The following is an 11,699-nucleotide window of genomic DNA, read 5'->3' as shown; positions in this document are numbered from 1 at the left end:
ATCCTCTTACAATATACCCTCGTTATTAGGTGCTGGATTCACCTTTATAACCATTCGCTTGGGCGCTTCGGGTTGGACCTTTCTTTAGCCTGCTTGCCATTACATGTATAAACTAGACCCTCGTTTGATTTATGAGACGAACACATACATGACCCTACTTCTTCTTCCGTAATTGTGGTTGTAGATAAGATAAGCTAAGTGCTGACTAACAAGAGTAATGCTTATATAAGACAAACATGACTAAGAACGATTACCTAATTCATACCCATGACTAAGCTGATGATGTGTTCACCCCAGAAAACAAGGAGCAAAGAGGGGATACTGGATACTGGTTCAGCAATTACTTTAAGAGTATCCATTCTGGGGTATTTTGGCTACCGTCATCGCGGCATATAGTATCGCAAGTAGAGTGATCAATGGATAATTAGGCGTAGACAGTGAAGGCAAGAGAAGGGAGTTTTTTTTTTTTGGCGCTCGTTGAAGGTCACGGGACGCGGAGGGATCGAAGGGAGGGGCAGGAAGCGGGGGGCAGATATACAGCACGTTGGGCAAAAAGAAAAGAAAAGCAAAAAAAAAAAATTTAATTGAATTTGATACTATGGACGACGAACGGAGTTTGGAAAAGAAAAAAAGATAGATAAAAAGGTTTGTTGATTGCGAGTACGATACGGAGTTAAGGGGCGTGACAACAAAGGCAGCACCGAGTATGAATTTTTGGTTCTCTCTTTTCTTTTTGTGTTGTGTTCGCTCTCTCTATCTATCAATTATTCCGACGTCAGGCTAAAATCAACGTAGTCCGTATTAACATAACATGGTTCAATTCCAAGTAGCTATCGTTGCTATCACACCGGCAAGACAAGGTAGGAGTTGAAACAAACAAGTGAGTAAAGAAGGTAGAGTGCTACCCACCTTAGAAGCACTTTCGGTGGACGATGGATGGGCCGGACTCGTCGTATTCTTGCTTGGAGATCCACATCTGCTGGAAGGTGGAAAGGGAGGCGAGAATAGAACCACCAATCCAGACAGAGTATTTACGCTCTGGGGGAGCGATGATCTTGACCTTCATCGATGAGGGGGCGAGGGCAGTGATCTCCTTCTGCATACGGTCAGAGATACCGGGGTACATGGTGGTACCACCAGACTAAGAGACACAGTCAGCAATTGTCGAAGGAGAGGTAGAGAGATTACGAATTTTTGAGAGCTTACCATGACAATGTTGCCGTAGAGATCCTTTCGCACGTCGACGTCACACTTCATGATGGCGTTGTAGGTGGTGACGTGGATACCGCCTGGCTCAAGACCGAGGACGCTGGGCTGGAAGAGAGCCTCAGGAGCACGGAATCGCTCGTTTCCAATAGTGATGACCTGGCCATCAGGAAGCTCGTAGGACTTCTCGAGGCTGGAGCTCTGCGAAGCAGTCTGGATCTCCTGCTGGAAGTCCAAGGCAACGTAGCAGAGTTTCTCCTTGATGTCGCGGACGATTTCACGTTCGGCGGTGGTGGAGAAGCTGTAACCACGCTCGGCCAAGATCTTCATCAGGTAGTCGGTCAAGTCACGGCCAGCCATGTCAATTCGGGAGATGGCGTGTGGCAGAGCGAAACCTTCATAAATTGGGACAACGTGAGTGACACCGTCTCCGGAGTCAAGGACGATACCAGTGGTGCGACCAGAGGCGTAGAGGGAGAGCACAGCTTGAATGGAGACGTAGAAGGCTGGGGCGTTGAAAGTCTCGAAAACGATCTGGGTCATCTTTTCACGGTTGGACTTGGGGTTGATGGGGGCCTCAGTCAAGAGAACGGGGTGCTCCTCGGGAGCGACACGCAGTTCGTTGTAGAAGGTGTGATGCCATATCTTCTCCATGTCATCCCAGTTTGTGACGACACCGTGCTCGATGGGGTATCGCAGAGTTAGGATACCACGTTTCGACTGTGCTTCATCACCAACATAAGAGTCCTTTTGACCCATACCGATCATGATACTAGTTTGCAGAGTCAGTTGGGAGGCCCCGCCCCTAGAAAGCGTACGTGACAATGATAGGACCTACCCATGATGGCGAGGACGACCGACAATGGATGCTAAAAAGATGAGTTAGCCCGTCAAGCTCGAAACTGATGATGGACTCGGGGCGAGCTTTGGCGTGGAGGAGTATAAGAACTTACGGAAAACGGCTCGTGGGGCATCATCACCGGCGAAACCGGCTTTGCACATTCCAGAGCTATAAACAAAATCAAAAAGTCAGCACACGTCCAGACATGTCGAGACAGTCGAATCCATGATCCCCCAGTCCTCGTAAGTCCTCGTTATGTTGACTGAAATGCGACGTGGGGTACTGGTTTGCTGTTTGTTGTGTGCGTTGCGTGCGTGGCGAAGACAACAGCGAAGACAACACCACCAACTAAACAGGCATCGCAAGAAACAGGAGACGGCGGGATCGCCGAGAGACAGGACTTACCCATTGTCAATGACGAGGGCAGCGACTTCCTCTGTACGTACGAAAGAACAGACAACGAGTTAGCCAGCATCACGGTAGCAGGACGGGGATGATGGGATGGCGATGTTGCGGTAGGGGGCCTGAGCTTTGGGGGGTTCGCAACGTACCCTCCATGGTGACAGCGATACAAGGAAGACGGGAAGCGAAAGGGTGGTGGGCAGAGGTGAGAGACGAAGGACCTGCGCGCGATGCAGGTGGTGGGAGTAGACGGTTGAGTGAGAAGAAGAAGAAGAAGAGGAAGAGGGAGAGGAAGAAGGGTGAGAGGTTGGAGGTTGCAGGATGGAAGGTCGGTCGGTGGTGGAGGGCGAAGCGGGCTTAGTGTGGGAAACAAGACCACACCTGGTTGGCTCGTTGGGGGAAACGCAGCCTCCTTCACTGCGATCTCTCTCGACGATGGCAGGCAGTTCTCGATGGCGATGGACGGTGGTGGACGGTGATGGACGGTGATAGATGGCTCTTCCATACTCTTTTAACTGTGCTTTCACAAGTTGCTGCCTGCCGCCGTCGTCGTCATGCTATACCGAAGAATATGGCTGCCTCCGTTACGCTGCCACTTCACACAGCCAGCCAACAGTCAACTAGGGTAGATGAATTTACATGGCGTATATCGCCTGTGTCAGTATGGAAGGAGAATCTTGCTGCCTACTGCCTACTGCCTACGAAGTACTGCCTACGGAGTACTGTCTGCTGGATGCTGCCCCTTTTCTCCTTGCATTCAGGGCCTTCCTTGACGGCGCTTGTCTGCAATCTCCCTGGCGCCCAGCATCACCGGTACCATCCTGCCTATACGCGTAGGGCACTACGTAATTACTTGACCGGAAGGGCCCCTAGATGGCAAAAGCTGATATCTCCCCGTTCACCCTCGTCTTTCAGCTATATAGGTCACGTGAAGGTACAGCTGGGAGCCAGGAGACAAGAATGCAGCATTTTACTCCTCGTAATTTGCTGTCTGACATGCCGAGACCAAGTAAATGGGGAGGCCAAGGGTCAAGGTAGATGAACTGTATTCAAAAGATGCCCGAAAAAAAAAATATGCTCCTAGGTACACCGTGCTGTTGCGTAGTATGCAGAACTCATAACACCCATGTTGACATATCCTCAAAATCACCTCCCCGCCGTATTGCAAGATTCCACCGAACATATTCCATGTTATGCCAGCTATCGCGTCGTTTCCTTTTCGACTTTGTGTCCATCCTCGCTTTTCTCCACACCTCAAAGTCTAGAATGTAACTATGGATAAAGCGGTCAGTATCCTGTAGGCACAAAAGAAAAGGGGAACTGACCATTTCTTCCCGTCTCTGTCCCAGAGAAGATTCCGAATAGCACTATCTTCATTGATGATGCCACATTTAGTAACCTCTCTAGAATTCACGTAAGCTTTAGATTAATATTAAGTGGAATTAAGAATGTTGGGAGAACATACAACCACGATTCTTTAAACTTCTCTCGAATTTCATCACGCTGAGACCGATCTAGGCGGTAGAAGTTGACCTCGATATCGACCCCCGGAAGCTTCTCCATCAAAATATGGTAAATGAACCCTCCGGGAACAGATGCCCGATCCCCTTGCTGCTGAGTGACTTTCCAAGATATCAGGGCTGGAGTACATGAGCATTCCTTATCTGTTAGATGTCGAAGAGCCATGACCTCTCTAACTGCAGCGCCATCTTCATCTTCAGATTTCGCCTGTTTTGCCCTCTCTGATGGCGGATCATGATATGTATTGATTTCAGGTATCCTATCTCGAAAGTAAGCTATAGTGTACTCTAAATGGGATGTCGCGAAGGAAAGAGGAGAAGGAAAGGGGAAGGACCAACTGTTTTCTGATCTTCAATATGGCTTCCCTGAACTTGCTACCTTCAAGGTTACTACAGACAAAAACCGCTCGAGCTGTAGGCGAATATTCGCAGTACTCATGCTCGCAGATCTTCTCTTCAATCCTCCAGCGAGAAGGCGGATCTTGGAATTCAACTTCGGTGCCTATGTAGTCTCGTTTTCTGAACCACTTTATACCTGACTCGTAGCGACCCATCGCGCCTTTTAAGTAAGTATAAGTATCGATTTGTGACAGCAAGAAGCAAAATATAATATTTAGTTATGTTGGCGATGGTCATCTAGAAGGAATTCCAGCTCTTCTTACCTTGGGCTCTAGTTATGCAGTCATAGGGGATCCTGATGGTCACGTGATTAACTAACAACTCCCGACTAGCAAAAAACTTTTCTTGCACATCCAGCCCTGCATCCTATCTGAATGGATACCCAAGTCTGAATGAACAGAGATGTCGGTGTGTATACTCCGTACAGACGCTGCTCCTACCCGATATATTGAATTTCTAGTTTCCAATAAATGATGGGATCTCTGCTTTCATAGGGAACCAACAAAGATGGAGGATAGTATGCTAAATATTAGTGTGTGTAATGAGCTCAAAGCCCACTACCGGGCCATTATAATGCCTAGTTCCAAGACATCAGCTCTTGCATGCACTAATAATGTATTCATCCGATATATTGCTTTGCTAGTATCTGATGTCAAGAATAGGATCCCCTATTATTACAGTGATCAAGCAAAGCAGCTAGGGATAGTGTGCTAGAAGCCGACCTCCACAATGGCCAGAGACCTCTCTAGTCACTATACTGGCCGCAACATTATCATGAGAGTTGATAATATCCCCTTCCTTATATCTGATAGTTACCAACCCTTGATTTCGTCCTCAAATCAAAGCTTATAACAGTATTATACCTGCCTAGGCCTACTCCTATAAAGGGCAGAGTATCTCTTGTCTAGCCCCTTAATAAAACATGGGGCCTATCCGATACCTGGGTAGAAATTTTTATCCTTTTTGTCTTCCTTTTAGAATATCATTGCAGGTCAATTTAAAACTGTCCCCTTACCTCAAAGGTAAACTATGGAGTAATTGGTGAGACTTGCATTAAGGACCCGAGATGATACACACAAGATATCACAGCATATGCCTTCTGGCGCTTTGGATAGCTACAGCCTAATTGCTGGTGTGTTATTCCGAAGGACGTGGCTCTTTTGTTTGTTGTCTTGCATGAAAAGGAAACCAAGTAACAGAACACACCGCTTACCCAAAGCATATAAACATCTCGCTTCCCCTCCTGCTTTCCCTCCCACTTTCCCTCCCACTTTCCCTCTAAATTCACAGCTCATCTTCCTCTTTGACCCTTTCTTACCCGATTCAACGTTTGTGTTCCCCTTGAACTTCGCCCTTAGTTCTCCCTCGAAATTTGTCCTTAGTTCACCCTCATTCTTTGCCCTTGGCCCCTCTGATAGCTCACATCGCCCAACACGTTTTCAATGGCCCAAATTCAACTGGATATGGACACGCAGCCCTACGGGGTGACTGGTAAAGGTCTTATTGAGGCCAGAATGCCGGATTTAGTCTACGGACCCGGATGTACGAAACATAAATCCACACATGCTACGTACTTTGTGTCCAGACTCGGGGAGTGGACCGGCTTTGAAAAGGAGGTGAAGGACACCTTCGAGTCCCTACCATGGACCCAGGAAACTCTTGACTTTTCGGCAAAAAAACTCCCAAAACATAACATGTCGCAGGAGCGACTACGGTGCGGGGACGAACACTCCGTTTTGGCCCGATTTGGGCAAAACGCTGGTGCGGTAGTCAGTTGTGTATTGGCTAGCTTGGGTAAAGATATCTGCTTTGCAGATGCCAAGGCATGCATCGATTCAACGCTGGGAACAGCCGTTCCAGATATTGTTATGATGACCGAACCGGGGGAGCTGTTAGTTGTCGGAGAAGCCAAAACCCCCTGGAGGCATGACTTTGAAGATACATTGCTCAGTGGAAGTCGACGACAGGTTCACAACATGTTTGGTGGGTTAATAAACCATAAACTTATGCGAGAAGCTCTATCTAACCAGATCTAAATATAGGACAAATAGCAAAATATATGTACCACGCAAAAGTAAAGTACGGTTTCTTTACTAATTACGAAGAGACTATCTTTTTGAAACAAGAGAAACATCCGGACCCCAAAAAAAGAACTAAATGGGTATTGAAGAGATCCCCGGTTATAAAGCATAGTACTGAATGGAAAGATGGGATCACCCTGAGAGCATGTCTCTTACATCTTGCCACAACGGTAGCATCCGGGGATAGCAGAGCAGATAACCCTATGATTGAGGGGGATTGGTGCAACGCGAAGTATAACGAAAGCGATGAGGAAAGTGATGACCTCCCTGAATCGACTACCCCTTCAGATGACGTTTCTATGGAGGATGCCGAGTCGCCGGAGCAACAAGTGCCACAGGAACGTGGCACTGGCAGTAAGAAAAGGGGGGGGGGAAGAGAGGAAAACGCGGAGGCAAGGGCAAGGGCAAGGGCAGGGGCAGAGGCAAGGTGGGAAAATGAAGAAAGCTGAAGAGAAGATTGGAAGGCAAGGAGAGTAATTGGAAGAAAGGAGGCGTCAGTTAACTACTTTCATGTTTCGGGTTTTTGTCTCTGTTTCTCCAGGTTAATTTTCGAGGTTTTGTCTCTTTTTCTCCAGGTTTTCGGGGAATTATTTCTCATGTCAGGTTATCATGCTATAGAGGTTTCTACGAAAATTCTAAAGGAGTCTATATTTTAATTTATGAATACCCAGACATCATATCACAATACTTAAGCCTATCCTTGTTATCAGGGGGAACGATAAGCCTAAGGTTAACTCTAAGCGCAAGTCAAAGGGTTAGGTAAGGGGCAAGCCTAAGGACAGCCTAGATAATAGGCTTAACGGTGAACACTTCGAGTCCCTGAGGACTTTTGGTAGGAACCCTGCGTCAACGTCGGGTAGATAGAAGATATGATTATGTAATAAAGTAGAGCCCCGAAGCTTATCGAACATCGCGGGCGCTTCGAGAACTTGCCCACATCCCGCATATCAAACCAATTTTTTGCCTTGAAAAGATAACATCCCTCGTCAATTTCGCAAACTGTCAACTTCATAACCCTTGATCTGAACGCGTGAACATCTTCTCGGACTCAAGTTCAAACCTCAAAGCCAAAGGTACCACCGCCATGGACCCCTCAATGAACAGCCTCCTGAAATGGGGCATCGAGAATACCATTCCCAGCGGTCAGACAAACGGAAACGAAACCCCAGCCGCCAGCCGCTCTATTGACGCAGAAGCATTGCAGCGTCTGCTAGCAAATACCCCTTCAGACGCAGAGCTCATGAAAACCGCAATGGAAGTTGTCCGCTCTTCGGAAGCGACATTAGAGAACAAACTCATCGCATTCGACAATTTTGAGCAGTTGGTTGAGAACCTAGATAACGCGAATAATATGGATCCGTTGGGCCTCTGGGCTCCGTTGGTTGAAACCCTAAAACATGAAGAGGCGGAAATACGAAAAATGGCTGCTTGGTGTGTCGGTACAGCGGTACAGAATAACGAAAAGTCTCAGGAGAAGGTATGCGGCCCTCACGTTTTTGTCCGGACCCCGCGCTTGTCGTTTTAATTAACTAATGACCCTTCTATAGGCATTGGAAGCCAAAGCTATTCCCGAATTAATTCGAGTCGCCAAGGAAGATACTGATGCTACCGTACGTCGGAAAGCTGTCTACGCCGTATCTTCGTGCGTACGGAACTATCAACCTGCTCTCGACCAGTTGGTGGGGCACCTACCCGCCGAGGTTGTCGGTGCTGACGAGAAAATCGATGCCGGTGATATGGATAAGATAGATGTGATTATCGCCCATCTTAGGCAAGCATGAAGGCGCAGATATTTCGGACCAACTTTGCCGTGACCTGTCAACAGACGACGAGTTAGGCGTGAAAAGTATACTTTGGAACAGGTGGCACTCTGTTTTAGAAGTTAGGGGAGAGGAGGACCGAGGATGGCTTCCCTTGGCCGGGTCGCATGCGGAAATAGCATTAATCGACGATGTTGATGGACAACTATTCCCCGCAAATCAGAGGCTCGTGTCAGTCTAGCTCAAAGAGCGAGATGAGCTCCTTTGGTACTAACTAAAAGACAATCGGAGCCTTTAGGCATTCCACGAATAGCTAAACGCCAATTCGAATCCCCGCGCCCAGGGAGATGCTGCCAACCAAATCTATAGCTAGTATACATATAGTGAGAAGCCTGAGAGACAACACTCAATCTGTTTGAATATTTTTAATTATCAAAGATACCATAAGTCGAAGTAGCAAGTACCGTTCGTCACAATGCGTGTCATATATAATAATAGCAAAACTTCAAATTCTGGGTAGAGCATAGAAACAAAGAACTTTGCTCGGGGTATGTAGAGAAGAAATATTCAAGAGCACTTGGGTGAACAACAGGTTATAACTATACTATTGCTGAAACTATTCTACAGAGGACTGACAAGAAACGAAACAGAGGTAAACATGGATAACGTGAGCTTAGAGAAAACCGAGCGAAGGGGCTTAGACGATGGATTATGCGATCATAGAGCAAGTGTATAGGTATAGTCATCTTCCATGTTCTGCGAAATCCATAGGACGGCGGAACTACATCATCATTCGATTAGCGGTACGAAATAAGAGTTTACCAAATACCGTTAAGTGGAAACTCACCTCATCATCACCATTGCATTCGCGATCACATTCGCAATACCAAAGTAGAGTGTTTGAAGAGGGTATCCGTGGATAATATACTTCAAAACCATGACCGTCTAAGTAGAAAAATAGGCGTTAGCGTATCACTCTGTAAATCACCACATCCTTCATATCTTCAATACGGTCTAGGCTGAAATAACCAATTGACCGCGCCAGATAATAAACGAAAAGGGCCGACATACGACACTCCCAGCCAATCCACCGGCCAACAGCGCAAAGCCCAAGAACAAAACGAATCTCGCTTTCCACGCCACGCTATCTCCAGAATAGCTAAAGCTATCCGCGCTCAGCCGCGACTTCTCGATGGAGTTGATGACCAGCATCCCTAGCGCAGAGCAGATGCCGGGGATCCAGTCGACGAACTTGATGTGGACTGTTGAGCCATTTTTGGAGCTATGGGAGAACGAAGCTGCATCGATGAGAAAGAATAGGCCGATGGCGAACTAGGTCGAGAGATACGCATGGTTAGCCTGGTGCCGTGCCCGAAAGCTTTTTAGGGTAGGAGTGCCGAAATAGACTGCCTCTGCACAAAAGGGAAGATGCAGCACGGAAGTGAGGGTGTATAGAGGGCAAAACAGCTTCATACCAGAGCACCAGAGGAATATATGCCAGACGTTCGGGCGTTGGCGCTATTAAACCACTTCGTAAACCGGAATAGACGATTGTCTGATTCGTCCATGATGGGGTATTATTGTCGTGAACCGTGGAGAGTCAAACTTCCAAACCTTGATTTGAATATCTGCCGGCTTTCAAATCACTTCTAGATGTTGTGCCGTCCGGAATAGCTACTCAACGTCGATGTTGGTGGCTGTATATCCTGCTCGTCGACCTCGCGCAAGCACATCTCGGGCGCCTGAAGCCAAAAACGTCACCGGGCTTATATAATACATTCACGTGACTGTATATGTGGTCCAAGCTTCTAGGAACTAGATTTCAACCTTCACATTTGCGCTGTAAGGGAGCATCAATTGTTTTTTTGAGGACGGATATCTGTAGTTGTTGAATAAACTGATACTGTGATACTAAAACGAGGATGTATGATTTTGGAGTGTGATCATATCTCACTGCCCTATATCCCGGATTACATGACTGTATATTCAGCATCTCATGTTTCCCCTCTTGATACCAAGCTGAGATTCATATGAAAACTGAAGGAGTCTGGCTCTCCTGGCTGCCTACATATCGAAGAGCGGAAATTCATTCTAGAATTACCCCCAGTTCTAGTATCTCTAGATGATATGTCGGTTGATCAGGAGTCCTCGTGCCAAGCCCTTCGAGATAGCCCACGCTTCTTGGATTCGTGATAGTTAGATGCTGCTAACGGGCTTCGATCATAATCTATACTCACTTGGTGATCATCCATGTATGAATATCCTTGTGTCTTTGCCGGGTCTGTCCAGAAATACCATTCAGCATGGAGTTCCCAAAATTCCTCTTGACCTGGACCTACTCTGTCTGATACATAGCTCTTAGGAATCAAATATCTTTTATATTACTAGATACAGCTTTTACATGTGAATAGTGATCTGGCTTCCTTCACTATGCATTAACAAGGCCATGTTTCTAAGTTCTAAGTACAAAGAAGGGTGATAGTGTACTTAATACTGTCACACACTGCTACATGTGTAGCAACTAACACTGGCCGCCCCTCTATACAAGGCTATATTCACTATTCCCTAACGTGTTTATGGAGGGTGGCTAGATTCAATATAGTATCTCATGCGAATTCTCGCTTAGCTCTAGTGCCTTAGTTAGCGCGAGGACACCAGTATAAATATCTCTTGAGCTCAGCCTGTTTCTGATTCTCTCTCTCTCTCTTTCCCTTCCCTTTCCTTCCCTTCCTCACACCAGATGACTTCCCCATGGTATACCAGGGCACTAAACTATTCTCTATGCTTGTTGTTGGCTGGCTCTCATGTCAACTTGATTTGCTCCCTTTATAAAGGCAATCATAAAGAGCCAGTCTCTATACTCTATAGAAACCTTTAGATGTTCCTGGGGTTCCTTAGGAACTGGTCAAATACACAGACTCGACTCCAGTCATACTGGCTGGAGTCTCTGGGCTTCAAAAAAGATAGTGTGCCATTTTTTGGCACACTAAGAAGCCCAGAGAGTTGTCTCAAATTTTTGAGCCCCCATCATGTGGCTATCATGCTACAAGATTCTGTGACGCTTTTAAAGCTTCACAGGCTTGCATTTCCAGTCCCTGGAACAGATGCACTCTCCGCCCGCATCCGTCTAGAGTAGAGACGGCACCAAAGTGGGAGGTGATATGTAAGACTGACCTTTCCCTTTGGTTTTGATTATTACAGATATATTCTTGTTCTCTTACTAACATTGTAATTTCCTTATACCCTAGGCTCACCTCTCACTTGGTATATATTGTTTTTTGAGGTAGACCCTCTAATACAGGGGGTCTACCTCAAGTCGCGAACATCATGTGTGTGTGCGCGTCTGGTTAGAAATTAACTGGTATTTACACCCTAGTTTTCCAACTTGTTTAGTACATAGAAGTCTAACTAATCTAACAGGGTCATAGAAATTACCCACTTGGCCTCATATTCTATCACGCCATGGGATGGTGCATTTGGTTTTATATTC

General features: G+C 46.6%; 4 protein-coding genes across 4 annotated transcripts; 1 reads left to right on the top strand and 3 right to left on the bottom strand.

The window, feature by feature from the left end:
* Positions 1 to 910: 910 nt before the first annotated feature.
* On the bottom strand, positions 911 to 2,605 carry GIQ15_03053 (actin; the record flags this gene model as incomplete). Its single annotated transcript, XM_033550470.1, has 6 exons — positions 911 to 1,141; positions 1,207 to 1,978; positions 2,045 to 2,075; positions 2,160 to 2,215; positions 2,453 to 2,483; positions 2,599 to 2,605. The coding sequence occupies 6 exons, from the start codon at positions 2,603 to 2,605 to the stop codon at positions 911 to 913; spliced, it is 1,128 nt and encodes a 375-aa protein (XP_033407631.1).
* Positions 2,606 to 3,564: 959 nt separating this feature from the next.
* Positions 3,565 to 4,523, bottom strand: GIQ15_03052 (uncharacterized protein; the record flags this gene model as incomplete). The annotated part of the gene is made up of 4 exons (XM_033550469.1): positions 3,565 to 3,721; positions 3,775 to 3,852; positions 3,915 to 4,229; positions 4,405 to 4,523. 4 exons carry the CDS (start codon positions 4,521 to 4,523, stop codon positions 3,565 to 3,567), a joined length of 669 nt encoding a protein of 222 aa, XP_033407630.1.
* Positions 4,524 to 5,810: 1,287 nt separating this feature from the next.
* GIQ15_03051 (uncharacterized protein) lies at positions 5,811 to 8,230 on the top strand (the record flags this gene model as incomplete). The annotated part of the gene is made up of 4 exons (XM_033550468.1): positions 5,811 to 6,351; positions 6,624 to 6,803; positions 7,517 to 7,926; positions 7,997 to 8,230. The coding sequence occupies 4 exons, from the start codon at positions 5,811 to 5,813 to the stop codon at positions 8,228 to 8,230; spliced, it is 1,365 nt and encodes a 454-aa protein (XP_033407629.1).
* Positions 8,231 to 8,926: 696 nt separating this feature from the next.
* GIQ15_03050 (uncharacterized protein) lies at positions 8,927 to 9,777 on the bottom strand (the record flags this gene model as incomplete). Its single annotated transcript, XM_033550467.1, has 4 exons — positions 8,927 to 8,990; positions 9,057 to 9,154; positions 9,281 to 9,541; positions 9,685 to 9,777. 4 exons carry the CDS (start codon positions 9,775 to 9,777, stop codon positions 8,927 to 8,929), a joined length of 516 nt encoding a protein of 171 aa, XP_033407628.1.
* Positions 9,778 to 11,699: the final 1,922 nt, after the last annotated feature.

The sequence above is a fragment of the Arthroderma uncinatum genome (assembly GCF_011692745.1).
Source record: "Arthroderma uncinatum strain CBS 119779 chromosome Unknown scaffold2, whole genome shotgun sequence".
NCBI classification, from domain to species: Eukaryota; Fungi; Ascomycota; class Eurotiomycetes; order Onygenales; family Arthrodermataceae; genus Arthroderma; species Arthroderma uncinatum.
The sequence above is the reverse complement of the archived record's forward strand: the minus strand, read 5'-3'. Positions and strand labels throughout refer to the sequence as shown.